We start from the raw sequence: 26,094 nt of genomic DNA, 5'->3' as shown, positions 1-26,094 counted from the left end.
AGACATCCCACCGACACAACTTACGCCACAACCGTTAACCAATACTGGTCGAAGTGCTTCCATGCGACCAAGATGCTACAACACGGGATCCTTTGCTGCCTGTTGCCCATGCCAACCACGGTAGCCATACCGACACATTGCTGGTGTACCTAGGACCTTCCTACTACATTCGAGGCATATGTTTTTGCCAGCTTGTGCACCAACCGGGCATCAGAACTCCAGAAATAACACCTCCAGTATGTTGTGAGCAGTGTTGGTCCCTTGTTTTCAGCTTCTGTTGTTCAGAGAGTTGAACATCCTATGTTGAACTCTCTAAACATATGTGCTTCAGAGAGTTGAACACCTGCTCTAACATCCGTTTGTTTATTGGTTTAATCATGTCCATCACATGTTTTTTTCACTTATTTCTTTTATGGAATCTTCCAATTTAAATATACCTTTGGGGTAAGAGTCAAGGCATGTTGCCCGCTAGCTGCACCAACACATTGCCGGTGTACCTTGGACCTTCCTGGAGGTGTTATTTCTTTTATGGAATTCTTTCAATCCAAATATCCTCCACTACCTGCTGCCCATGCCAACCACGGTAGCCGCACCAACACATTGCTGGTGTACCTAGGACCTTCCTGCTAGAGTCGAGGCATCTGTTGCCACCTAGTGCACCAACCGGGCGTCATACCTCCAAAAATAACAACTCTAGTATGCCGTGAGCAGTGCTGGTCCCTTGTTTTTAGCTTTCGTTGTTCAGAGAGTTGAGCACCCTATGTTGAAAGCTAGCTCTAACATCTGTTTGTTTATTGGTTTAATCATGTCCAACACATGTTTTTCTTCCACTCATTTCTTTTATGGAATCTTTCAATTAAAATATACCTTTAGGGTAAGATACTAATTTCTATCATTCTACAACAAGGTTACCCAGCATCACATGAGTCTTCTGACGTTATGTTTGTATTTTTTTACAGGATAGAATCAGAAAAAGGTGTAATTATTACTAACCATTCACTATCAGTAAGTTATTGGAAAATTTGCTTTAACATATATTGCACTTCTGAAGCCTCACCTATGTTCATTCTTATTATTTTACTTATTATGAACAAGTGGAAAAATCTATTGCTTGCTGTTTATTCCCCCATTGATGCCTATTTCATTCATAGGTTCTATGCTGGTTATGCGTACTTTTTTTTGAAGAACCAATGGTTATGCATACTTGAAAAATCATATGCACTGTCTTCACAAATTGGCTCTTGGAGCGACATTAATTCGTTAGTGTGTTAATGGCAACAATCAGTGTATTGAGCTGTAGCTTTATGACTATTGGTTGTCCATTAGATTGTACTGTATGCTGGATTGCTGGTTGTTACATGCATGCAGGCTCGCTGTCTGCGATTTTCGTATTCTGAAAGCTCATGCATGTTTCAGGGTTTAATTTTGTTTAATGGATTTTACACTTAAACACGAATCATATAGTTTTAATTTTAAAGCGCTATTTCCTTGGAAAATTTTGTTGCTGAAGCCTCAAAACAGAAGATATTAGGATTTAAGCATCTACAGTTCCTAAGCCCACGTATGTTCCTCAAAGAGTAAGCCACCATGTTTCATTTGTTTCTTGGTATGGTTATTACCCATGTGTTGTGCTAACCTCCAAAAATGCCAGTTGAAGGCTGTTATTCTCCTTTCTTTCTGTTATGAGCTCATGGCCTCCCATAGTTATGTTTAAAAGAAACTGCATTTGCCTCCAGGTTACATTCAACGGCTCATTTGACCATATGAACATCGATTCAACTAGGTATTATTTTGAAACAACCGACCCTCAAATTCTATCAAGTAATGTAACCTGATTAATCTTGTTCATCAAAAGAACTGGGAGAACAAGAGTTCAACAGTTCAGTTGCCATTACTGAATGGCTTGCATTCTTTGATTTGCACCCAACAGTGTTCAAACATTAGAAATAATTGACCCTCTCCATACTGAACTGTGGGGTACTAGCAACAAAAAGAAAAGTCTCTTTCAGATGTTGAAGACTACAAAGACTACGGGAGGGTATGCCTCACAACACATTCTAAAATCTTACGTTAACTTTGTATTCATATCATGATGCTGTATGTTGAGTTACTAAGCACAACAACATGGCTGTCCCAGGTCTAGACTACTGAGAGCCAACTTATTACAGCCACTAAAAGATATTCAAACTATCAATGCTCGGCTTGACTGCTTGGTAAGTATATTTTGCATTTACATTATAGTCTATTTTTGAGCATCACCAAATTGATCTGTAACTGGACATATACAAGAGCTCTGAATTTTATGTGCGAGATTTTTGTATGTGAAATAGAAGTGGATCTTATAGTGTTCATAACTGCAAATGCATGTTCTTTTGTATGATTTTGCTGCATGTAACTACTGGGTCTAAAAAGTAGTAGTAAGTTAAATATGCTGTCCACCTTAGACCAGTGCTTATAATTTGTGAATATCTCCGTTTTCTTAGAAAAGAGAGGAAATACGGGAACCATGCGAATATGAAGTTTGCATTTTGAAAATTACCGCTGACTGTGAGTATGATATGTGGTGCGGGGCCAAAGTTCACATCTCATTGAGACATGCAGTAGTATTTTTCATAGCTTCAACTTTGTGGTGGCATGGCTCTAAATTCCCCCTTGTGAAAACATTGCCTGTACCTTAATATTGCATTATTTTTATATCTCAGCGCGACGTTTCAACTTTATGCATGCTTTTGAAATTGACACTTGTGCATACTTTGATGTTAATATCTAAATTTCAGGATGAGCTAGTGAGCAACGAGGAACTATTCTTTGGCTTGACACAAGGTCTCCGTAAATTTCCAAAAGAATCAGGTTGCTCTATAATTTCTATGCTCTTCTCTTGTTGTGCTGTTCGGTAGGTAATATGATTCTCACTGCTACAAAATTGCTGCATGCCGTTCTTGTGTCCTAGATAAGGTTCTCTGTCACTTTTGCTTCAAACCCAAAAAGGTCACAGATGAGGTACTGAAGCCTGCCAATGGTCGGAAGAGCCAATTGTTGATATCTGACATTATTGTTCTAAAAACTGCTCTGGATGCAATACCATTCCTCTCCAAGGTGCTTTAATCAGAATCCTGGTATCTCATTTTATAGTTGAATCTTATTCTGTCATATTTCTGCTGATTTTTCCTCACATTTCTACTAAAACTGACAACAGCTAGTTTTCAAGCATGTAATTTGTAGCCTTAACTTGCAGGTTCTGAAGGGGGCGAACAGTTTTCTTCTTCAGAACATTTATCAGACCATATGTGAAAACCCAAAGTATGGGAGCATGAGAAAGAGGTGCAGTTTTATGTGCACTTTTCCCTCACGTGTCAGAAAAAAAATTATATGCCCTCCATCCCTTTCTTTTGCTTAATGTGTACACATGGTCTTGTTCGATACACATATGAAAATAGGAGATTGGAAATTTAGATACCCTTAGTGTTTGTATATATCACGATCAGTTGCTTAAAGGTGCTTTTACAACTATAGGTATATTCTTCACTGATGTAAGTTGTAATGTTACACTCAACTTTCAAGCAATATCTTAAGATGAATTATCACAAGACATTTTACCATCAATTGTTCCAAATCTTGCTTGTAGCTAGCTGCTAGCCTATGAAATACTGATTTCACCATGCACCAGACCAGTGTACACTAAATAATTGTGATTTTTCACCTTCTTTTCTAATGCTTTTGTGTTCTCCTTTCTGACCCTAGAATCGGAGAAGTGATTGATGAAGATGTTATTCATTCAAGGGCTCCTTTTGTAGCCTGCACTCAGCAATGTTTCGCTATTAAGCCAGGGATTGATGGCCTACTTGATGTTGCTCGTCGATCCTTCTGCGATACAAGCGAAGGTGCTTATTGTTCCATATTCATTTCTAATTTGTATAATGCATTAGTGTGACATAGTATTTTGCAGCCATACATAACCTTGCCACCAAGTACAGAGAGGAGTTTACTCTGCCAAATTTGAAGATACCGTATAACAATAGACTGGGGTTTTACTTTATTATACCCCAGAGGGATATTACTGAAAAGCTTCCTAATAAATTTATCCAGGTATGTGTATGTCCCTTTAAAATTTCAGCTTCCTAATTGCATGCTAACCAATTGCGAATTCTAAACAATCAATTAGGTTGTTAGGCATGGGAAGAATGTCCATTGCTCAAGCTTTGAGCTAGCTTCGGTAAGTTTACTTCTTAGTAAGTTAATATTCTTAGGTTTTTTGGGTAACTGGGCACTAACTGCCACACTGCAAAGCTTTGACCGTGCGGGTAACTTTTCTGGTTTAAGTTTCCAGTACAGTACATGCTACCAACAAGGTTTAGCTACTTGGTAGATCTCACCCATTTTACTTTAGCTAAAAAAGGTTATCATGTTATAACTGGGAGTAATCTTCTTGTGGAAGCCTTGTGACTTGTATAATAATTCGCTCTTGGAATGGGAAAATCTCAGAAGAGGACTAACTTCTGGAAAAATTAAATTATACTGCATGCGAGCAGATATTTTCTTTTATAAATGTGCAACCCTGACAAACATGATTCTACTGTAGGAGTACTTATTTCTTCCTACAGCTACTTAACATCATATATGTCTTCTATTAAGTGCAGCTAAATGTTAGGAACAAGTCGGCTGCTGCTGAGTGCTTCTTGCGCACTGAACTCTGTTTAGAAGGTTGCTCCAACCATTAAGTTTTGACTTCTTATTTTTCATATCACGTGTGATTCTTGCTTGAAGCCATCTTTGGAGTACTCTTTCTTGTGTTAATTTCAATAATGTACTGGTTCATCTTTGTTTCAGTTGATTGATAACCCCTCTTATAACAGACAAAAAAAACTTGCGTAATGTGATGAACCCATTTGTTGCATGCAGTGTTCACTGTCTGTATTTACTGGCACCCTCCATGCAGGTAGTAGCAATTAGCTGTTGTATAACGGAGCATTATCATGCTTCTTTTTGTGTATATAACTATATATAGATCTCCATTTTTAACCGTATCATTTTCCAGTCGGACATTTATTTGCCTTCCAGGCTCTTCTCTCTGAGGAGTGTGTTGGGCTATTGGCCAAAATTTCCAGGTTGGAAAATGGGAATCGTACACCTGAATGGCTGAAAGCAATGGCTGGGGTTTATCTCACAAAATTTCAATGCAAATTAACTCCTAATGTTTTTCAAAATTTTAGAAGCTTGCGGGCAGTGGAGCACTAGAATTTTCATGCAGCATTACATATTAGTACTATGCAAGTATCTACGGAGATCTTGGTGTCATCCAAGTTTCTTTCATTGTTTCAGGACTTATTAGTGAGATCAGAGAAGACATTCGTATCTTAACAATGCTCGCAGAAGTATTATGTCTTTTGGACATGATTGTAAATTCTTTTGCCTATACAATATCTACAAAGCCTGTTGATCGGTACACTAGACCGGAGTTCACAGGTGGGCTTATAACACAAAGCTTGTAATTATTTGTTTGTTTGAATGTGAATTCTTTTGTTATTAGTGTTCATGGAATCCCAATCTTTATATACTCATGTTGCTATTTTCACTTAAGCAGGTGATGGTCCAATGGCAATCAATGCTGGACGGCATCCTATTCTGGAGTGCTTACATACTGATTTTGTTGTGAGTTGTTTTTATTTTTATTCATTTCTCCATATTTATGTTATATTTCATGATTTTCTTTATTAATTTTATATGTTATCACTGTCATGTAGCCAAATAATATCTTCCTTTCCGAAGCATCGAATATGGTTCTTGTCATGGGGCCAAACATGTGAGTCACATGAACATTGCTTCTAAGTTGCTTTAGCAAGCTACTGATTTATTTGCGCAAGTGTATTTAGTCCCTGCATTATCTTGCTATTACAGGAGTGGAAAAAGTACATATCTTCAACAGATTTGTCTAATAGTTATTCTTGCGCAAGTCGGCTGTTATGTCCCAGCTCAATTTGCATCACTGAGAGTGGTTGATCGTATATTTACACGCATAGGCACTGGAGATAATGTTGAAAACAACTCGAGCACGGTACGTGCTTGAAGAAAGACTTCGTACTATTAGTTTTGTCAAAATAAAAGGTGTGGTATATTGTTCTGAATGTGTTATTTTAGTTTTATCATTTGCATCTTGTGTTCAAAGCATAGTGATCTGCTTGGGACAGCGATATGTATATACCTTTTCTTCCATCAGGCCTGTTATCTCATCAATAGTGTGTGAGCCAATCGGTGTGTTTAATATACTTGGAAACTGATTTACCTGCCTGAAAAGTTGGACATGATTATTTTTCCTCAATAGCTGAGTGCACAGATATTCTAATTACATGGCACAGAAGAGATTCCTGTCCAGTGCACAGACTGTTGAATACAATGTATATCTTAGCTGTTCCTAATTAGCTTAATTTCTGTTTGCAGTTTATGACAGAAATGAAAGAGACAGCTTTCATCATGCAAAATGTTTCTTCAAGGTACTACGCCGCTGCAATGGAATGAAATTGGATATATTTGACTTTGTCTTGTTTTCCTTCTGATGAATGACAATGGACATTTGAGTTACAGGAGCTTGGTTGTAGTGGATGAGCTTGGAAGAGCTACTTCTTCCTCTGATGGGTTGGCAATTGCATGGAGCTGCTGCGAGCACCTGCTATCCCTCAAAGGGTAAGAACTAGCAACATCATATGTACTGATGTGTTGTTCTTATTCGTGATGTTGAAGATGTGCCTGTACACACCCACACCTCCCACTAACTGAGCTAGGCTCAGTTCCATGTTATTCTGCATTCCAGCGTCCAATTTTAGTTATAGCCAACAACTATTTGTTTTCTGTCAAAAAAATTGATTTCTTAATCAAATAAGTAATGTCTGTCTAGCTTATAGGTACAGATAATTAGTTAGTTACACCAAGATTATGCATTCTGTCCTCTTGTGGCAATCTGTAAACTGTTGGTTTTCAAACATTTCAGATGACACCAGTAGTAGTTCAGTATTAAGCTTAACTAGGGGATTTGTCATGCCAGATGTAGCTGGCCATGTACTTGGTTGGTTAATTTTAGTAACCGTTCATCCGTAACACAAACTATCTGGAGTAACCTCTATTGTTTTGGTAATGAGAGGTTTAACATTTAATTATGTAGATGGTACCCTTTTTGGTGGAACAATGATGACAGTATCCTGCCGGAGTAGTTCCTGCTATATAAAATTTATTAGTGTTGTCACGTCATTTCGATGCTTTCTTCTAATACAAAATGACATGTAGTCAGTCAGGTGCATGTTTGAGAGAATAGTAATTTAACATTGTTGTGTCTTTCACCCATGCAGGTACACTGTGTTTGCGACACACATGGAGGGCTTGTCAGAGCTCGCAACAATGTATCCAAATGTGAAGATCCTCCATTTCGAGGTTGACTTGAGGAATGGTCGCTTGGATTTCAAGGTAGGGTTCAATGCAAGACTCTGGGCATTTCATTTTTCGTATCTTTAACTCAGTGCTGCCTCGCCTACCCAACACCAGTTCCGGCTGAAGGATGGTGTCCGACGGGTACCGCACTATGGGCTTCTGCTAGCCAGAGTGGCCGGCCTCCCTGCTTCAGTGATCGACACCGCGACCAGCATCACTTCACGTATCACAGAGCAGGTCCAACTCTAATTATCTTCCAAGTATGATGCTCATGTTCCTTGTGTTGGTTATTGACTGGTTATTATTCGGTTCCTGCAGGAAATGGTTAGGATGGATGCGAACTGTGTGCAGTACCAGCCACTGAGGATGGCGTACCAGGCCGTGCAACGGCTCATCTGCTTGAAGTACTCTAACCAAGGGGACGACTACATCCGTGAAGCATTGCAGGACCTCAAGGAGAGTTACGCCGCAGGCAATTTGATATGAAACAACAAGAGATTACGTCTCCAGGAATTTGATAGAGGTCTGTTTGTAGGTCTATGGCCGCAGAGGATCCATCAGTCTTATTTTCATCTGTCACTGTAATTATATTAGTATTAGTCAGAATCCGATACTAAAAGTGGAGATACGGGAGAGATCCTTAACACAAAGCACACCCGGAGTAGATGATGAGACTTACAATTGTATTTGTGCAAGGAAAGTTGTACTTTATGGAGTTACATAAAATTCTGCTAAGTGATAGACTAGTCTACCTTCTTCCTCTTTCCCACATTTTCCCCCCAAATTCAAAGGTTTGAAATGTGATGAAATTTTAGGTTTATGCAGTCACATAAAATTCTGCTAAGTGATAGCCTAGTCCACCTTCCTCTTTCCCACATTGTTCCCCCAAAATTCAAATGTTTGAAATGTGATGAAATTTGGCCTTGGTATTTTTTTTTCTTCTCTAACATTAAAAATAATATCAAAATGTCAAAAACCAGTCGAAAATATGTAAAAACAAAATAGTCCTTAGCCACCGCATTAATCTGGGGACACTTTTTTTTTTGCAAGTGATGTGTCCTAAAAGGTTTCTATTCTGCCAGTTCTCTTTCTGCCAGTCAATTTTAGAGGGGTTTTGCCTGTGAACATTCCAGCAGTTTGGAAGGTGCATATTTTCCTATGGTTAATGACTAATAATAAACTGCTCACTAAAGATAAATCTTAACAAGAGGCAAATTGCTCCCGACCTTAGTTGCATTTTTTTGCTCTGAAGCAGAATCATGTGATCATCTCTTCTTTGAGTGTGGTGGCTATGAAAATGTGGAGAACTATATCTTGTTTAACTGGCTTTGACACTTTGTTCAAGCTGCTAATGTTTTTTTTGTGTGGAGAAATTCAAGCTGCTAATGTTACTTGTTGGTGGTTTAGTGATAATAACCACCGCGTTGTTGTGTGGAAAGATTCGGAATGACTTTGCTTTCTTCGATCTCGCTGGTCAAACTGTGGTTTAGGAGTTGACGCAACTAGCTTGTGCATCGCCACTGTTGCTGTGGCCAGACCTGGGTTGACTCGGTCTTTCTCAGAAATGGGCTGACAGGCAAATGATCTTGGTGTGCTGTGGTTTCATAGCATTTAGGCTGTATTTGGGTGTCAGGTTGCCCTATTCCTCTAAAAAAAGTTGTACAAGCACAAACCAAATGTTACGGCAGTTAATTTTCTGCATCCAAACAGCAGCCGAATTTGATGTCAAGCTTACGGTTCACACAAAACGCACAAACATTGCACAAATAGTGGGCCAAGTCTGGACCAAAATAGCATTGAATCCCAACAATGTAAGTTTGAGTGAGCCAGGCAAGCATCTCTAAAGACAGTACAAACTCCAAACTATACAGCAAGTGATAAATCTCACATTACAAATATTAGGATACAATTTGCCTGATTCCATAAGCGTCGGTTTTGACCAAACACTATTAAGTACTAAACCAGAAGCAGGTATGCCAAAATATCACTGAGACCTGGCAATTGGTTCAAGGGCTTCAATCATCACCACACTATTTCCTCTCAGAACCTGCACAAGATGAGACAGAACTTGATAAGTATTTTAATTGCAAGGAAAACTCAGCAGGAGTGACTCATCCTAGGAGTACAAGAGGAAGAATTACTAACCACCATCCCTATGTCGGTCTTCTCATCTCCATTGACCTCCACAGTGTTATCCACCACCAAATTCATGAACTGATCAAATCCACGAAGCGTGCCAATGACAACGCGGTTCGCATTCAGCTTGACTGGCAAAATTGAAAAGAAATCCAGTGAGTACTGGCTACATGCATAAATAAGAATTCTCTTAAGAGGGTTGTTACAGACTATTTACAATTGAAAATAAGTACTGCTCTTAAATATAAACAGAAATTAAAACCCAGTGATTCCGAGCAAACAACAATGTTTTTTAATCAAACTTATGGATAGACTAGAGTTAATCAATTTAATAGTAAAGTACTCCCTCCGTCCCATAATATAAGAACGTTTTTGGCACTACACTAGTGTAAAAACATTCTTATATTATGGGACGGAGGGAGTATTTATCAAGTGACTATATATATATATATATAAACACGCACACATGAGAAACAACATCAACTAAAGCAACTATCAGAGTCTTTAACACTCACAGCCAACCAGCACAGAACTATATTCTAGGTTGCAACAACGCTACAAATAGCAACCATGGCTCCATTATATAGAGTTAACTAAGAGAACCAAGAAATACATCACAAACTCAGCGAAGCAACAAAAACTTAAAACAGAACAGAAAACTTTTTTAAACAAAATAACAAGCTGCAAAGAGTAAACAGAACTACATGTGAGGATGTGCACAAATATCTGAATGTTAAGTTTGTAAGACTACACCTAAGCAACAGAGCAAAGCAGTAAATGCCCTATCAGAGTAACTATGACAAAGAAGCTTCATTTGGACATAAACCCATAGCTTTGTTAAGATATCATCCTTTAGGGCATTTACATAGCCAAAGTGCCAGATAGCGAAGCTTGTCAGTGTAGAAAAAAACACACTATCCATTAATAGTATTACCATAAACCAGAAAAGAAATAAAGCAACTATGACAATCCTTAATTGTCTCAAGTCTTACTAACAACAAGGCAATCATTACCGATTCAGGGGGGCAAACCACGGTAACTACGAAAACCAAGAAATAAACTACAAAAACACACAACATACATACTAGCAGATAAATAAATTATAAAATAATAGAGCAACAGATAACTTCATTTTTTTAGAAAGTAAAACCAAGGTACAAAAACTACACAAAATTGCACATGACAATATGTGCACAAATGAACAGAACCATAAATGTCCCATCAGAGTAACTATGACAAAGAAGCTTCACTTGGACATAAACCAATAGCTTTGCTAAGATATCATCATTTAGGGCATTTATACATAACCAAAGTGGCAAACTGTGAAGCTGGTCAGCGTAGAATATCCATCTATTTACAAGCATAATCATAGCCAGCTATATTCACAAACCAGAGAAACAAATCAAGATGTGCAAAATTGCACATGACAATACATGCAGCAATACCAAAATGTGTAATTTGGTAAGACTATACACAAGCAACAGAACAGAAACATAAATGCCTATCAGAGTAACTATGACAAAGAAGCTTCATTTGGGCATAAACCCATAGCTTTGCTAAGATATCATCATTTAGGGCATTTACATAACCAAAACGGCAAACTACAAAGCTGACCAGCAGAACATATCCATCGCTAGTTTCTAGTATATTCATAGCCAGCTTTATTCATAAACCAGAAAAAACATCAAACGACATTGACAATTTCTTAATTGTCTTGAGTCTAAACTAGCAGGACAATTATTGAGATAGAACATTTATGGATAATGCTGCAAACACTAACTACTAGCACTATTTTTACTTAAGCATTTGACAGTCTAATACTCATTCAAAGCCATTTGGTACAAATCTATCACAGGTTATGGTACCATTGCAATCATTGGTTCCACAATCTAGTGACAGAGTAATACTAGCAGATAGAATTATAAAATAATAAAGCAACAGCGAACTTAAAAAAATGGCAAGAAGCTCCAAAGAATACATACAATTTCACATGAGAATAGGTGCTGGTAAGACTATACCCAAACAACAGAACAGAACCATAAATGCCCTATCAGAGTAACTATGACAAAGAAGCTTCATCTGGGCATAAATCCATAGCTTTGCTAAGATATCATCATTTAGGGGCATTTACATCACCAATGTGGCAAACTGCAAAGCTGGTCAGCAGAACATATCTGTCACCAGTTACAAGCATATTCGCGGTCATGCATAACTATAGTCAGCTCTATTTCATAAACCAGAAGCAAATCAACCGCCCTTCACAATTTCTGGACTGTCTAAACCAACAAAGATGTCAACTCAAATACTTCTAGAGATCAGTGCCCATACGCACTTGTAGGTTGCAGAAGCACTAAAGCTTCACCACAACAGTGCACAGACTGCAACGAATGAACAATCAAATTAAACAACATTCCACAATTTCTTCAGTAGTCATATACTGATACCAAGTACTAGTCAGATGCAGTGAAAACTAACACAAACATAAGATTATTCCAAGTCACATATATCGCATAACCTAATCTTCATTCCCGATAGCACACAGCAATACCAGCGCATAGACGTCCAGGGAACCATATAAACTAAATCTCGCGTCCGATTAACGTTTATTCAGAACAAAGAAGATCTAGAATCTGACAGGCGCACTTACTTTGGAGCTTCTTGTCCATGTACCTGCAATCCACCAGACCAAAACAAAATTAGCATCAAAATCCCAACGAAACAGAGAAAAACCCAAGCGAAACAGATCGAATTCAAGATGAAAAGGCGTAGGGCTTACTTCTTCAGATCCGGCGGCTGCCCCGATCGGCTCATGGCGGCTCCCGACTGAACGAGGGGGAAAGCCTCTCTCCTCTACGCAGCCAAACCCTAGACCTTCGCAAGAGGGGGGAGGAAGTCGCGCCGCCGCCGCAAGAACCCTGAACCCTAGATATAAGACGAGGGAGGAGTGGGACGAGCCGCCTCTCTAAATAGGGCAGAGGGGCTGAAGGGCCAATGACATGCGGGCCCGACGGCCCCACACGAATCACACACCAAGAGAATCTTGGGATGTGGTGTGCGGGCGGAAATAACGCTGAGAGCAGGGGCGTATGTGCAAAAGCTACCACTGGAGGTCCGGAGCCCACCACGGCGCACGCGCACGAACGGACTCCCCTGAGCTCTGGACTGGACCGCGTGGGGAGAGGGGATGAGTGCCGGGGATCCCGCCGGCGATGCGGGGCCCAGCTCCCGCCGGGCCGGGGCGGCCGCGCGCCCGCGGCGGTTCCCGACGGCGGCGCAGCCGGAGGTCATGCGCGCGGCGGAGAAGGACGACAGCTACGCCGCCCACGTCACCGAGGCCTGCCGCGACGCCTTCCGCCACCTCTTCGGTTCGCAGAACCTCCCCCAAACTCGTCCTAGCTTATGGTTTGATGGTGATTTTTTTTGGGTGATTTGAGGTGTTTTGGTGGTGATGCAGGTACCAGGGTTGCCGTTGCTTACCAGAACGAGGTGACTTGCTAAACTAAAGTGGCATGTGCTTCTACTTAGTTTGCGGCAATTATCCTATTCTCCTCGAAATTTAGCATGATTTGCGTGTTGGTGAATGGTTTGGGTGATGTGGAGTGTGCTCCAAACTCCCAAGCCAAATGGAATCTATCAGTATTTGGTTACCTAGTGGTAGAAATTGTTCAGCCGTATTCATAGATTTACCATGATCAGAAGTGGTGACGAATGTTTTCAGACGTTGATGTTTTGGCGGGTGAATTTTGCGGAACACCTAGCAAAGATCACATGATTCAGAGGTTCGCAATTTTGTCATACCCCGCTGGTTAGTTCGAGGATGAACTAGGGATCCAGATTGAAAAGAAACAGGAAAAGTATATTCGGGGAATATCTCCGCTGTATATGTTACTGTAACATATATGTTTGCTCAAAGGCAATTTCGGAAATCAAGATAGCGGTACTATATAAAGGGAACGAAGTTCGGGTTAAAACGACAATGGGTGAAAGATGAACGTTAACTAGTTAAACACTTAACCAGTGCTGAAAGCTCCCACACAAGGTGTGGTCTGGGAAGGGAGTTTCTAGACAGACTTACCCTTGCATAATAATTCTGCAAGGAGGCTGGTTCGAGCCCAGGACCTCCAGGTCACAAGTGGAGGAACTCTGCCACTGTGCCAGGCCCGCCCTTCTAGTTAAAAACTTAACAGTAACTAATACGGCAAACGCAGAGAACCATCCATCTTGCCTTGATCCATCTTGATTGTTCCTTATCTGAATCTGCTGAGGCAGTAGCTGTAACACTAGTGCCTGACAAATTTGGCTAACCACTTACATTGCGCGGTAGTGAGCATGTCAACAAGAATAAAGGCCAAGAGTTAAAAGTTTCCATCTAAAAAAGGTGTTCTAACTAAATATGGTAGTCTACATTATATTCCAGATAGCTGATTTTTTTCAGGTTAGTATGAATTGAAAGCTTATTTGTTATATCTTATATACGGCGCTTGAATCTTGATGAGTTAATATTACATTTTGATTGGAGAATGTGAAGATGGCATTTGTACGGTAATCTCGGTAGAGTAGGATGATTGTCGTGCTGGATAAAAGAGATGTGTTTCCTATCTTTGTGAGCTCCACCAGTTATTGCATAGAGAATTGGTTTGAGTATTGTTCTCTCTGTATTTTTTTTTTCTGTGCCAACATTCATATATACTCGCTCCGTACCAAAATATAAGACGTTTTTGCACTTCAATTTGAACCGCAAAAACGTCTTATATTTTGATACAAAGGTAGTACAATTTTCTTTTTTGTCATGTAATTTATTGAAGGTGGCGAGAACTTACATTGGTTTGAACTTCCACAGATAAAATTGCTTGGGCAGTCCCTCTATTACTTGCTAACAACTGGTTCTGGCCAGCAAACACTCGGAGAAGAATATTGTGATATATCTCAGGTTATATTGCCTTTTGTTCTTTAACACCGTTTATGTTTTTATTTTCTGTCAGCGGGGACAAATGTTATCCACCTTTTAAGTGTGTGCTTCCAGTTATTTCAATTTATACCTGGTAGTATATTGTTGGCCCATAGTTCATCTGTTGCCATTGGAAATTTACCCTTGTCTCAGTTTTGCATAGAAATCACAAGAAAAAAAAAGTCCGTCGACGTAAAATATAGGGTTACTTTTCATCTCACGGTAAACACGATACTGTATTAGTTTACTAGATGGACCTTTTGATTAGCAAATTAATGTAAGATCCTGTTAAACAAAAGACATGGAACACCAAGTGTTATGACCGGTGAGATGGTCAAATTTATTTTTTATCTTGTAAATTTTGAGATGAAGAAAATAGTTGTGCCATTAGATTCGTGAAGCAATAATATTAATTTATTATGCTGATGATGGCCATGTTATGATTGAGCTGTTCAGGTTGCAACCTCACATGGGCTTCCACCGACACCTGCTAGGCGGATGCTTTTCATTTTGTATCAAACTACTGTGCCCTATCTCGCTGAAAGAATCAGGTAAGGTAGTAACAGTTTTAAATACGGTCCTTTAGCCAACATTCTCTTTGCTGGAAGAAGCTGATCGCATATTTTCTGTTCGTACCGGTTTAACAGTTCGAGAATTGTCTCCCGTGGTATTTACATGGATGACTCTCAGTTTGATAATCATCATGAAAATGATAATCCTAGTAGAGGCATAACAGAATCCTCTACAAATACGAATGAGTCTTCGAGAAGCTTGAGTTTTCCCATGCTCTCGAGGTTGAGAAGCAAAGCGCATGCCTTTTGGCTATGGGTAGTTCAGAAATGGCCTTCGGTACGCAATTGTTCTAGTTCTTATGTGCAATCTGTTTATATATAGAAAACCTCCCTATATTTACTCGTTGAGAAATGAGGAATGTAGTTCTCACACTAAAGAGATGCTTTTCTTGTCTAAACAACTATATGACGTGTCTTACCTGTTCCTAGATGCTGCCGCTTGGTCAAGATTTTATACAGTTGGCTATACGGACAAACCTGATGTTCTTCTACTTTGAAGGTATCTTATGTTCAATATGATATGTAAAGTGACTAACATCATTATCTATTTGAGATATATTGGTAGACCAATTTATCGTTAGTTTGGGTTGGTGTAACAATATCAACTGAGAAGTTCTCTTTCTTATGTCCTGCTTAGTGATCATCCAAGTCATGGAACCTGAATTTATTGTGAGGACAGTAGATAAATTAAAATGCCCAGATTGACCCCGTAATGACAAATTCAGCTCACTCGGTTTATCATGAGGTTATGTTGCATGTCAAAACACTGTCTCACACTGAGTGATCATCCAAGTCATGGAACCTGAATTTATTGTGAGGACAGTAGATAAATTAGAATGCCCAGATTGACCCCGTAATGACAAATTCAGCTCACTCAGTTTATCATGAGGTTATGTTGCATGTCAAAACACTGTCTCACACTGATACATTCCTAGACACTTTTGTTAAGTTGCTGTGCAGTTCTATTATTCAAAAAAATAAATACACCATTCAATTTACCTTCAAGCCTTAACCAATGGGGTAACAGTGGCTCAGTAATGATCGGCCTTATCCTTCTCTTATCACCTCAGTTGGATCTGTATTAACTACTCCCTCCGTTTCTAAATATAAGACTGTTTAGAGATTTCAATACAGACTACATACGGAGCAAAATGGGTGAATCTATACTCTAAAATATGTCTATATACATCCATATGTAGTCCCTATTGAAATCTCTAAAACGCCTTATATTTAGAAACGGAGGGAGTACTATTCCTTCTGTTCACTATTATAAGATGTTTTAACTTTTTTCTGATCCGGATGTATATAGGCGCATTTTAATGTGTTTGTTCACTCATTTCAGTCGGTATGTAGTCCATATTGAAATATCCAAAACATCTTATATTTGTGAACGGAGGGAGTAATTGTTAGGTGCCTGATTATGCTTCTTTTGTTTCCTTTTTAATAGGATTATATTATCATTTATCAAAGCGAGGAGCTGGTATTCATTATGTATTCATTGGTAAGCCAATGAATCAGAGGCCCAGGTACCTTTTTATGTACTTATTCACTTTGTCTAAAAGACTAACTACATGAACTCACATAGAAACAAATCATAGAGCCATTGGTACCATGAGCCCACAATATTATGCCACAAATGAATCTGAGAATGTAAATGATAAGGAATTTATCATGGTCTCTAGTGTTTTGGACTATCTTCACACTATCTTCCTTTGAGGTCTAAAATTCTCCAGATGATCAAGTTTAATTCACTACATTTGCAGGTACCAAATTTTGGGTATCTTTTTGCTGATCCAGTTGTGTATTCTTGGTGCTGAAAGACTCCGAAGAAGTAACTTATCATCAATAGCTAGTTCCATTAATCAAATTTCGTCCGGAAGCTATCCTTCATCTACAGGTCCACTCTTTTACTGAATTTATTTAAATGGCTATTTTTGTGGAACCAATACCTGTTTTTCTTATTATGTTGAAGCACTGAGTTGCTTTCTTACAATGTAGCAAATATCTATATGATGATGTTCTATTCTTACCCATGTGAACTGTGAACCAGGTCGGAGTGTCCCTGTTGTGAATGAAGATGGAAATATTATCAGTGACATCCGTCATGGCAAAGCTGTAGATTTGGCTTCTGGTTCAGAGGTATGTGTCTTCAGATGAACATTATTGAGTTTAAATTGCTGTTTTTGTGTACCCTAGAAGTTAGAACTGTGGAAAACCAACTTACGCTCCATTAATAACCAAACTAAAATGTTTACCTTTGTATGGAAGTGGACGGTTATATATTACTGTGCTTTCCGTCAGATGTACCTCCCAATGCATTTTTCTTGACAAAAGCAAGCTCTTGAATCTACAAATGTTACAGTTCAAGATTAAAGATTATGGCTAGAATTGCATATATTTCAGACCACCTGTTTAAAAAAACTGTACATGTGATCTATTGTGTGGTGCTTATGTTTTGTGTATCATTTGTCAGGCATCCAGTAGCAAGAGCAAGTGCACTCTCTGTCTCAGTACCCGGCAGAATCCTACTGGCACAACCTGCGGACATGTCTTCTGCTGGTAAAACCTCTTTCAAATGCTATGTCTTTAACTGAACTGGGTTTCATCCCTCGCACCCTCTCTGGAATGGTATGGTAACTCATGGCATAACCTGCAGGAACTGCATAATGGAGTGGTGCAATGAGAAGCCTGAATGCCCCCTATGCAGAACTCCTATTACCCATTCAAGTTTAATTTGTATATATCATTCAGATTTCTAGCAGACCATTTAGCAAGGGATCATATCATTCATATCCTCTAGCGTGGATCCAATCAGATTTTATAAAGCCAACGCCTGACATCCATTGTGGGGGATCATCTTTTATCGGGAGACATGACATGGCCTGATGGTTTCTTATCGAGATTCGTAATCAGTAGGGCAAAGAGCTCCCACGGGCTCCATGCCTTCCCCAAGACAAAGACATATTTATACCAAAAGAAGAAGGATGAATGGAAGACCAGTTGATGAAGTTGAAGAACAGTCGGGCTGTAGAGATCATCGGTAGCACCAAGGACCAATCTGAAATTAAACAAAAGATAAGTTTTAGTGCGGACAGATAAGTTAATGTTGGACACAAGTGAATTTTGTAGGGTAGAAGAATGAATGATTAGGATCATAGACCAGTTGAGCAGTGGCACTCTTTTTTTGTTTTCTGTACGTACGCACGCCTGTTTCCGGTCGCATCTTTTGCTGATCTGCTTGCCTGTATCCCATATGTATTCCTGCCACATGTCTGCACTGAACATTTCGACCAGTAAATTTACGTAAGATTAGCTGCTTCATTTTCTTAACTGGAGTGCACCATCCTACGCATGGTTGTTGGAGCCATGGATCGACTGTACATGCTGATATTGACCTCGTCAGTGCTGGATGCCAGTTTCTTCCGCTGATAGCTTCCCGGCAGTCTGCAGCTCCCGAAGGAAAACCACCGGCGGTGTGCCTTTTTTCAGCAAAGTCATCGTCCACCAAAACAGAGCCCATGTTGTGTCGTGCACACACCGGTGACCGGCGATGCAGCGCAGCCGCAGCCGCCGCCGTGCTAGTCCGTTCGCCTCGTGCCCGGAGAAGAAGAATCCACCACGGCGCCACCCACTATAAAATCCATCTTGGCTCACACAAATGTGATGCCGCGCCGATCCGTCACTGTCCTCCCAGCCCCATCCCGATTTTAACCTCCTCCCCTCGCACTGACTAAACCATGATTTGCCTCAGAGCCATCCCCTCCCCTCGACTCCTCCACCTACCCCTCCCCCGCCTCGCCTCCTCCCCGCTCCGCCGCATCAGGCCCTCCGCCGTCCTCTGCGCCGCCGCCGCCATGTCCTCCTCCCCCTCCGTCGCTGCGCCCACCGTAGCGGCACCGGTCGAGCACATCGTGCTCATCAAGGTCCGCCCGGAGGCCGTGGCCTCGGGGGCGGCCGCCGCGATGGTCTCCGCGCTGCAGGCGCTCTCCACGCTCGTCCCGGGGGTCTCCTACATCCACGCGGGCCCCGTGCTCCGCCTCCGCTCCCCGGCCGCCGAGGCGCTCGGCCCCACCCACCTCCTCCACTCCCGCTACGCCACCAAGGCCGACCTCGCCGCCTACGCGCCGCACCCGGCCCACGTCGCCGCCGTGCAGGCGCACGTCGCCCCCAACGCGCTCGACGCCACCGCCGTCGACTGGGTCAACGCCGCGGGCGCCCCGTCCCCCGTCGGCCCCGGCGCCGCCGTGCGCCTCACCCTCGCCAAGGTCAAGGAGGGCGTGGAGGTCGGGCAGCTCGTGGAGAAGGTGGCCGCCGCCACCAAGGACGCCGGCGAGGCCAGCGGCTCCAAGGTCAGCTTCGGGGAGAACTTCTCCCCCGCGCGGGCCAAGGGGTACCAGTTCGGGATGGTGGCCGTGTTCGGCAGCGTCGAGGAGCTGGACGCCGTGGAGGGCGACGGCAAGGTGGAGGAGGCCAAGGCCGCCCTCAGGCCCATGCTCGACGAGGTCATGGTGCTGGACTTCGTCGTCGACGCTCCGGCGGCCGCGAGCCTCTGATGGGGGGATTCAGGTTGATCTGGATCCTAGAGTGCTGTCGGTTTGGGAATAATGAACTCGTTTGCTTGTGAAATCTGTATCAATCTTGAGATGAATAACAATCAGTTGCTGTGCCTGCTGTGTGCTCCCAAGTATTTACATGCCGATGCATTCAGTTGGTACTTCCGTTTCTAATACCAGGAATCAGGAACCAAGCGCTGAATTTGTTCACAACCCTTCTCATCGCTAAACATGTGATATTAAGTATGCGATCGACATCTTTGGTATTCAAGCATATTCGTCGGCATTTGAATGTGGCGGCTCATGTATTAGCCAGTCATGTAAAAATTCTGTTAGTTATGTGCGTTTTTCATTCTACTTTGGATTGCGTCCGGGAGATTCTTTGTAATGTTGTATTTGATCTATAAAGTGTCGACGTTATTTCAAGAGAAAATGACGCCGATAACTGCCACACGTGTGGTGTATCGGGTAGTTGTGCCACACGTCTCGTGTGGCATGGACAGGAACCAGCCCGCACGACTGCGTCCAGGCGCGCAAAGGCACGGCTCGCACGTCTGATGTGTGGCAACCCCGCCCGCAGTCCGGGCCAGAGGACCCAGTAGCCCGCACGACCCAGTCGTCCCGGCCTCTGATCGATCCCCAATCCCGACTGCCGCCATCTTCTCCCACCTCCCGAACCCCTGCCTCCATTGCCGGCCTTCTCTGGTTGCCATGGCAACCAGAGCAGATCCGTAGAGCAGATCCATAGGGCCTTCCCACCGCAAACCACACCCCTTATCTCCCCCACCCCCACTCCAACAACGCCCTTCAAAGACGACCGGCTAAAAGCAGGTGAATCTCCCGATCTCCCTACTGCTTCTCATCCTTCTTCTGGGCAGAAAATTACAAAATTACCGACGAAGGTGGCAACTAGATCCATCCTACAGGGGTAAAACACTACATAGGTTGTGTGTCTTCACAGTTGCCAAGCAGAATACGCTAGATCTGCCATGTACTACGCTAAAGATAACCATAAGTTCTCAGTAGATTGATGCACGTAGTTGGTAAATGAAATGGATGTGTAGGAATCCATAAAAAGGGATAGAAAATTTGAGAAATTTGGAATAAATGGGGGGGGGGGTGAAAATTAATTGCCACTGGTGTCTAACGTCAGTTGCCACCTATCATTGTCGTCAACTGCCACCATGTCAACTTATTGCTTGCCATCCTATTGTAGAGGCTGATGCCATCAAATCAAACGGATAGCTAGCACCCAGATTTTAGAAAAGATAGTGGTTGAGAGCACATTGGCAGAAACGAGACGCGGAAAAGAATGAATCACGAAGATGGTGTTGATACTTGGGGTTCTCAAAGACTAGAAACGCCCCCTTGGGATGCATCAGAGTACAGTCAACTCATTTCTGTAGGGCCGTTGCTGCCACTACTAGAACAGTATGCAGGCATTGGTATGATGCGTGATAACAAAAGAAAAGAACATTTGCCATGTTCGCGACGATGAAGATGACATTCTACTTATGTCCTACACTGTCATTTTTTCGCAGGTTCTTATGACCAAACCACACTCACGGGGGCTCCGTGGCAAGTTCAGTCGCAGGGCGCTAACACTGACAAATGTACGGGCAGGCAACTTCAACTAGCTAATATGGCTAATCAAGGTAACGCATACGAAAAAGAACACATACTGGTCTGGACATGAAAAATAAACTTGCAAAGGTTGGCAAAAGACTCACGAGTTATGTCGGGGGAAAACGCAGAGCCTTCATGCAGCACGTGGCAGCAGGCAGCACCCATGTACCTGCCATCGACGTCATACACAGGTGAGTGCATAAAAAGTGAAGTTGCGGACGGTGAATTAACAGAAGGAGCATAGTTGACAACTGCAGTTGCCATGACTGGACAACTGCAATTGCCATGAATGAATAATTGCAGTTGTCATCCCTGGACAATTGTTGTTGCCCTCCCTAGACAAATGTAGTTGCCATGGAGGAACAACTGCAGTTGCCATGCCAGGACAACTGTAGTTGCCATGCCAGCACAAACTACAGTTGCCATGTATTGACCAACTACTACGATGCTTACAGGTTATTACGGTGGTGGTACCCCGGCAAACGTCTCATGGCAAGCTTCACAGATTGCAGATAAAGCACGTCAATTTGGTGTGACAGATCACACAAGATGGGCACATGTAGCACAACAAGGTAAGGAAATTGGACCACAAAAAGAGCACTACATTTGTTTTTGTGGCAAATAGCACGTGACGAAAAAAGAAGATTGTATCAGTGATGGTGGACAAAATCAAGCATAAAACGCTAACAAGTGGTTGTGTGCAATGAGTCATATATTGTCTTCGAAAATTTGCCAACTGCTAGAAGCATGTGTGCAGCACTAATGGTTGATCGCATTTGCCTAGTGAGCTCAAGTCTAGAATGCAAAGTTTTGATGCTAGAACACACTGGTTGCCATGTATTGGTAGCAGTATTTGCCATGTATGCAGGACTGCAGCTGCCATGCATATAAAATCCAAGTTTTCGTACTAAAAAGGAGCTGCTTGTCGTGCATTGGCAAACAATAGTTGCCATGTTTGTTGGACTGTAGCTGACATGACTGGACAACTACAGTTGCCATGCATGTCCACATGCAGACTCATGGCTTGCTGTTTGAATGATGTCATGCCAAATCACTTGAAGTTGATGTGATCCGTTACAAATAAACATGTTATTCAAGCAAAATCTTACGCTCATACCTGTTTTTTCTATTACAGGGCCTACAACTACAGTGAACAGCGGCGCGGGGACATCTACTGCGGGGAGCTCTGAGCGCACGGAGGACGCGTTCCACCAGCCAGCCAACAATCATGCCGCAAACAATGCTGAGTCAGAGTCGGAAATGGCAATCATTCTGTTGGAAATATGCCCTAGAGGCAATAATAAAAGTGTTATTATTATATTTCCTTGTTCATGATAATTGTCTTTTATTCATGCTATAACTGTATTATCCGGAAATCATAATACATGTGTGAATACATAGACCACAATATGTCCCTAGTGAGCCTCTAGTTGACTAGCTCGTTGTGATCAACAGATAGTCATGGTTTCCTGGCTATGGACATTGGATGTCGTTGATAACGGGATCACATCATTAGGAGAATGATGTGATGGACAAGACCCAATCTTAAGACTAGCACAAAAGATCGTGTAGTTCATTTGCTAGAGCTTTGCCAATGTCAAGTATCTCTTCCTTCGACCATGAGAGCGTGTAACTCCTGGATACCGTAGGAGTGCTTTGGGTGTATCAAACGTCACAACGTAACTAGGTGACTATAAAGGTGCACTACAGGTATCTCCGAAAGTATCTATTGTTTTATGCGGATCGAGACTGGGATTTGTCACTCCGTGTAAACGGAGAGGTATCTCTGGGCCCACTCGGTAGGACATCATCATATGCGCAATGTGACCAAGGAGTTGATCACGGGATGATGTGTTACGGAACGAGTAAAGTGACTTGCCGGTAACGAGATTGAACAAGGTATTGGATACCGACGATCGAATCTCGGGCAAGTAACATACCGATAGACAAAGGGAATTGAATACGGGATTGATTAAGTCCTTGACATCGTGGTTCATCCGATGAGATCATCGTGGAACATGTGGGAGCCATCATGGGTATCCAGATCCCGCTGTTGGTTATTGACCGGAGAACGTCTCGGTCATGTCTACATGTCTCCCGAACCCGTAGGGTCTACACACTTAAGGTTCGATGACGCTAGGGTTATAAAGGAAGTTTGTATGTGGTTACCGAATGTTGTTCGGAGTCCCGGATGAGATCCCGGACGTCACGAGGAGTTCCGGAATGGTCCGGAGGTAAAGATTTATATATGGGAAGTCCTATTTTGGCCACCGGAAAATGTTCGGGATTTTTCGGTATTGTACCGGGAAGGTTCTAGAAGGTTCCGGAGTGGGGCCCACCTGCATGGGGGGAACCACATGGACGTGTGTAGTGGGGGCAAGGCCCCACACCCCTGGTCAAGGCGCACCAAGATCCCCCCTTAGAAGGAATAAGATCATATCCCGAAGGGATAAGATCAAGATCCCTAAAAAGGGGGGATAACAATCGGTGGGGAAGGAAATAATGAGATTTCTTTCCTCCCACCTTGGCCAACGCCCCAATGGACTTGGAGGGCAAGAAACCAGCCCCTCCACCCCTATATATAGTGGGGAGGCGCATGGGAGCTAAAGACGAAGTTCTGGCACAGCCCTACCTCTCTTCCTACTCCTCCTCTCCCATGGTGCTTGGCGAAGCCCTGCTGGATTGCCACGCTCCTCCACCACCACCACGCCGTTGTGCTGCTGTTGGATGGAGTCTTCCTCAACCTCTCCCTCTCTCCTTGCTGGATCAAGGCGTGGGAGACGTCACCGGGCTGTATGTGTGTTGAACGCGGAGGTGCCGTCCGTTCGGCACTAGGATCATCGGTGATTTGAATCACGACGAGTACGACTCCATCAACCCCGTTCGCTTGAACGCTTCCGCTTAGCGATCTACAAGGGTATGTAGATGCACTCTCTTTCTACTCGTTGCTGGTCTCTCCATAGATAGATCTTGGTGACACGTAGGAAAATTTTGAATTTATGCTACGTTCCTCAACAGTGGCAGCATGAGCTAGGTCTATTGCGTAGATTCTTTGCACGAGTAGAACACAAAGTAGTTGTGGGCGTTGATGTTGTTCAATATGCTTACCGTTACTAGTCCAATCTTGTTTCGACGGTATTGTGGGATGAAGCGGCCCGGACCGACCTTACACGTACTCTTACGTGAGACAGGTTCCACCGATTGACATGCACTTGGTGCATAAGGTGGCTAGCGGGTGCCAGTCTCTCCCACTTTAGTCGGAACGGATTCGATGAAAAGGGTCCTTATGAAGGGTAAATAGCATTTGACATATCACGTTGTGGTTTTTGCGTAGGTAAGAAACGTTCTTGCTAGAAACCCATAGCAGCCACGTAAAACATGCAAACAACAATTAGAGGACGTCTAACTTGTTTTTGCAGGGTATGCTATGTGATGTGATATGGCGAAGAAGAATGTGATGAATGATATGTGATGTATGAGATTGATCATGTTCTTGTAATAGGATTCACTACATGCATGTCGATGAGTATGACAACCGGCAGGAGCCATAGGAGTTGTCTTTATTTATTGTATGACCTGCGTGTCATTGAAGAACGCCATGTAAACTACTTTACTTTATTGCTAAATGCGTTAGTCATAGAAGTAGAAGTAGTCGTTGGCGTGACAACTTCATGAAGACACGATGATGGAGATCATGATGATGGAGATCATGGTGTCGTGCCGGTGACGATGATGATCATGGAGCCCCGAAGATGAAGATCAAAAGGAGCAAAATGATATTGGCCATATCATGTCACTATTTGATTGCATGTGATGTTTATCATGTTTATGCATCTTGTTTGCTTAGGACGACGGTAGTAAATAAGATGATCCCTTACAAAATTTCAAGAAGTGTTCTCCCCTAACTGTGCACCGTTGCTACAGTTCATCGCTTCTAAGCACCACGTGATGATCGGGTGTGATGGATTCTTACGTTCACATACAACGGGTGTAAGATAGTTTTACACAGCGAAAACACTTAGGGTTAACTTGACGAGCCTAGCATGTGCAGACATGGCCTCGGAACACGGAGACCGAAAGGTCGAGCATGAGTCGTATGGTAGATACGATCAACATGAAGATGTTCACCGATGATGACTAGTCCATCTCACGTGATGATCGGACACGGCCTAGTTGACTCGGATCATGTGATCACTTAGATGACCAGAGGGATGTCTATCTAAGTGGGAGTTCATAAGATGAACTTAATTATCCTGAACATAGTCAAAAGACCTTCTGCAAATTATGTCGTAAGCTCGCGCTTTAGTTCCACTGTTTAGATATGTTCCTAGAGAAAATATAGTTGAAAGTTGATAGTAGCGATTATGCGATCAGTAGAAAGCTTATGTCCTTAATGCACCGCTCAGTGTGCTGAACCCCAACGTCGTTTGTCGATGTTGCGAACATCGGACATACACGTTTTGATAACTACGTGATAGTTCAATTAAATGGTTTAAGTAGAGGCACCAAAGACGTTTTCGAAACGTCGTGGAACATATGAGATGTTTCGAGGGCTGAAATTGGGATTTCAGGCTCGTGCCCACGTCAAGAGGTATAAGACCTCCGACGATTTTCTTAGCCTGCAAACTAAGGGAGAAAAGCTCAATCGTTGAGCTTGTGCTCAGATTGTCTGAGCACAACAATCACTTGAATCGAGTGGGAGTTGATCCTCCAGATGAGATAGTGATGTTTCCCCAAAGTCATTGCCACCAAGCTGCTAGAGCTTCATGATTAACTATAACATATCAGGGATAGATATGATGATCCTTGAAATATTCATGATGTTTGACACCACGAAAGTAGA

The 26,094-nt window shown here is 42.3% G+C and overlaps 4 protein-coding genes across 5 annotated transcripts in view; 3 read left to right on the top strand and 1 right to left on the bottom strand.

The window, feature by feature from the left end:
* Nucleotides 1-8,185, top strand: part of LOC119353827 (DNA mismatch repair protein MSH4-like) — a 10,984-nt gene extending 2,799 nt beyond the window's left edge. Inside the window, exons 5-24 of one of the 2 annotated variants that reach the window (XM_037620514.1) lie at nt 960-1,005; nt 1,737-1,783; nt 1,931-2,038; nt 2,138-2,213; nt 2,778-2,850; nt 2,951-3,096; nt 3,236-3,321; nt 3,742-3,881; nt 3,947-4,086; nt 4,163-4,213; nt 4,638-4,701; nt 5,320-5,463; nt 5,579-5,649; nt 5,742-5,800; nt 5,896-6,052; nt 6,436-6,488; nt 6,580-6,678; nt 7,338-7,452; nt 7,531-7,653; nt 7,735-8,185. In XM_037620514.1, the coding sequence (XP_037476411.1) occupies nt 960-1,005; nt 1,737-1,783; nt 1,931-2,038; nt 2,138-2,213; nt 2,778-2,850; nt 2,951-3,096; nt 3,236-3,321; nt 3,742-3,881; nt 3,947-4,086; nt 4,163-4,213; nt 4,638-4,701; nt 5,320-5,463; nt 5,579-5,649; nt 5,742-5,800; nt 5,896-6,052; nt 6,436-6,488; nt 6,580-6,678; nt 7,338-7,452; nt 7,531-7,653; nt 7,735-7,902 (1,966 nt within the window). In that variant the 3' untranslated portion in view covers nt 7,903-8,185. The remainder of the gene's footprint in view (nt 1-959; nt 1,006-1,736; nt 1,784-1,930; nt 2,039-2,137; nt 2,214-2,777; nt 2,851-2,950; nt 3,097-3,235; nt 3,322-3,741; nt 3,882-3,946; nt 4,087-4,162; nt 4,214-4,637; nt 4,702-5,319; nt 5,464-5,578; nt 5,650-5,741; nt 5,801-5,895; nt 6,053-6,435; nt 6,489-6,579; nt 6,679-7,337; nt 7,453-7,530; nt 7,654-7,734) is intronic. The other variant, XM_037620515.1, reaches the window with a different exon arrangement.
* Nucleotides 8,186-9,153: 968 nt separating this feature from the next.
* LOC119353826 (probable small nuclear ribonucleoprotein G) lies at nt 9,154-12,498 on the bottom strand. Its single transcript, XM_037620513.1, has 4 exons — nt 12,329-12,498; nt 12,200-12,222; nt 9,562-9,683; nt 9,154-9,463 (listed from the first exon to the last, which is right to left on the bottom strand). Exons 1-4 carry the CDS (start codon nt 12,361-12,363, stop codon nt 9,401-9,403), a joined length of 243 nt encoding a protein of 80 aa, XP_037476410.1. The 5' UTR covers nt 12,364-12,498; the 3' UTR covers nt 9,154-9,400.
* Nucleotides 12,499-12,714: 216 nt separating this feature from the next.
* On the top strand, nt 12,715-18,402 carry LOC119353824 (peroxisome biogenesis factor 10-like). The gene is made up of 11 exons (XM_037620511.1): nt 12,715-12,917; nt 13,007-13,038; nt 14,393-14,482; nt 14,957-15,051; nt 15,148-15,349; nt 15,502-15,571; nt 16,520-16,598; nt 16,836-16,969; nt 17,123-17,211; nt 17,546-17,631; nt 17,729-18,402. The coding sequence occupies exons 1-11, from the start codon at nt 12,737-12,739 to the stop codon at nt 17,829-17,831; spliced, it is 1,161 nt and encodes a 386-aa protein (XP_037476408.1). The 5' UTR covers nt 12,715-12,736; the 3' UTR covers nt 17,832-18,402.
* A 321-nt stretch (nt 18,403-18,723) lies between these two features.
* LOC119353825 (stress-response A/B barrel domain-containing protein DABB1-like) lies at nt 18,724-19,763 on the top strand. Its single transcript, XM_037620512.1, has one exon. It carries the CDS (start codon nt 18,810-18,812, stop codon nt 19,623-19,625), a length of 816 nt encoding a protein of 271 aa, XP_037476409.1. The 5' UTR covers nt 18,724-18,809; the 3' UTR covers nt 19,626-19,763.
* The last annotated feature ends 6,331 nt before the right edge of the window (nt 19,764-26,094 follow it).

Source organism: Triticum dicoccoides, chromosome 2A (assembly GCF_002162155.2).
Source record: "Triticum dicoccoides isolate Atlit2015 ecotype Zavitan chromosome 2A, WEW_v2.0, whole genome shotgun sequence".
Taxonomy (NCBI): Eukaryota; Viridiplantae; Streptophyta; class Magnoliopsida; order Poales; family Poaceae; genus Triticum; species Triticum dicoccoides.
This window is presented reverse-complemented; position numbering and strand designations above follow the sequence as displayed.

What these genes read in the sequence shown, in the direction of transcription:
- LOC119353826 (XM_037620513.1), bottom strand. Translation starts at nt 12,363, where the DNA reads ATGAGCCGATCGGGGCAGCCGCCGGATCTGAAGAA. An exon ending in CAGCCGCCGGATCTGAAGAA is followed by an intron (nt 12,223 to 12,328) that starts GTAAGCCCTACG and finishes GGTGGATTGCAG; the next exon opens with GTACATGGACAAGAAGCTCC. An exon ending in CATGGACAAGAAGCTCCAAA is followed by an intron (nt 9,684 to 12,199) that starts GTAAGTGCGCCT and finishes CAATTTTGCCAG; the next exon opens with TCAAGCTGAATGCGAACCGC.
- LOC119353824 (XM_037620511.1), top strand. Translation starts at nt 12,737, where the DNA reads ATGAGTGCCGGGGATCCCGCCGGCGATGCGGGGCCCAGCTCCCGCCGG. An exon ending in AATATTGTGATATATCTCAG is followed by an intron (nt 14,483 to 14,956) that starts GTTATATTGCCT and finishes TGAGCTGTTCAG; the next exon opens with GTTGCAACCTCACATGGGCT. An exon ending in TAGTTCAGAAATGGCCTTCG is followed by an intron (nt 15,350 to 15,501) that starts GTACGCAATTGT and finishes ACCTGTTCCTAG; the next exon opens with ATGCTGCCGCTTGGTCAAGA.
- LOC119353825 (XM_037620512.1), top strand. Translation starts at nt 18,810, where the DNA reads ATGATTTGCCTCAGAGCCATCCCCTCCCCTCGACTCCTCCACCTACCC.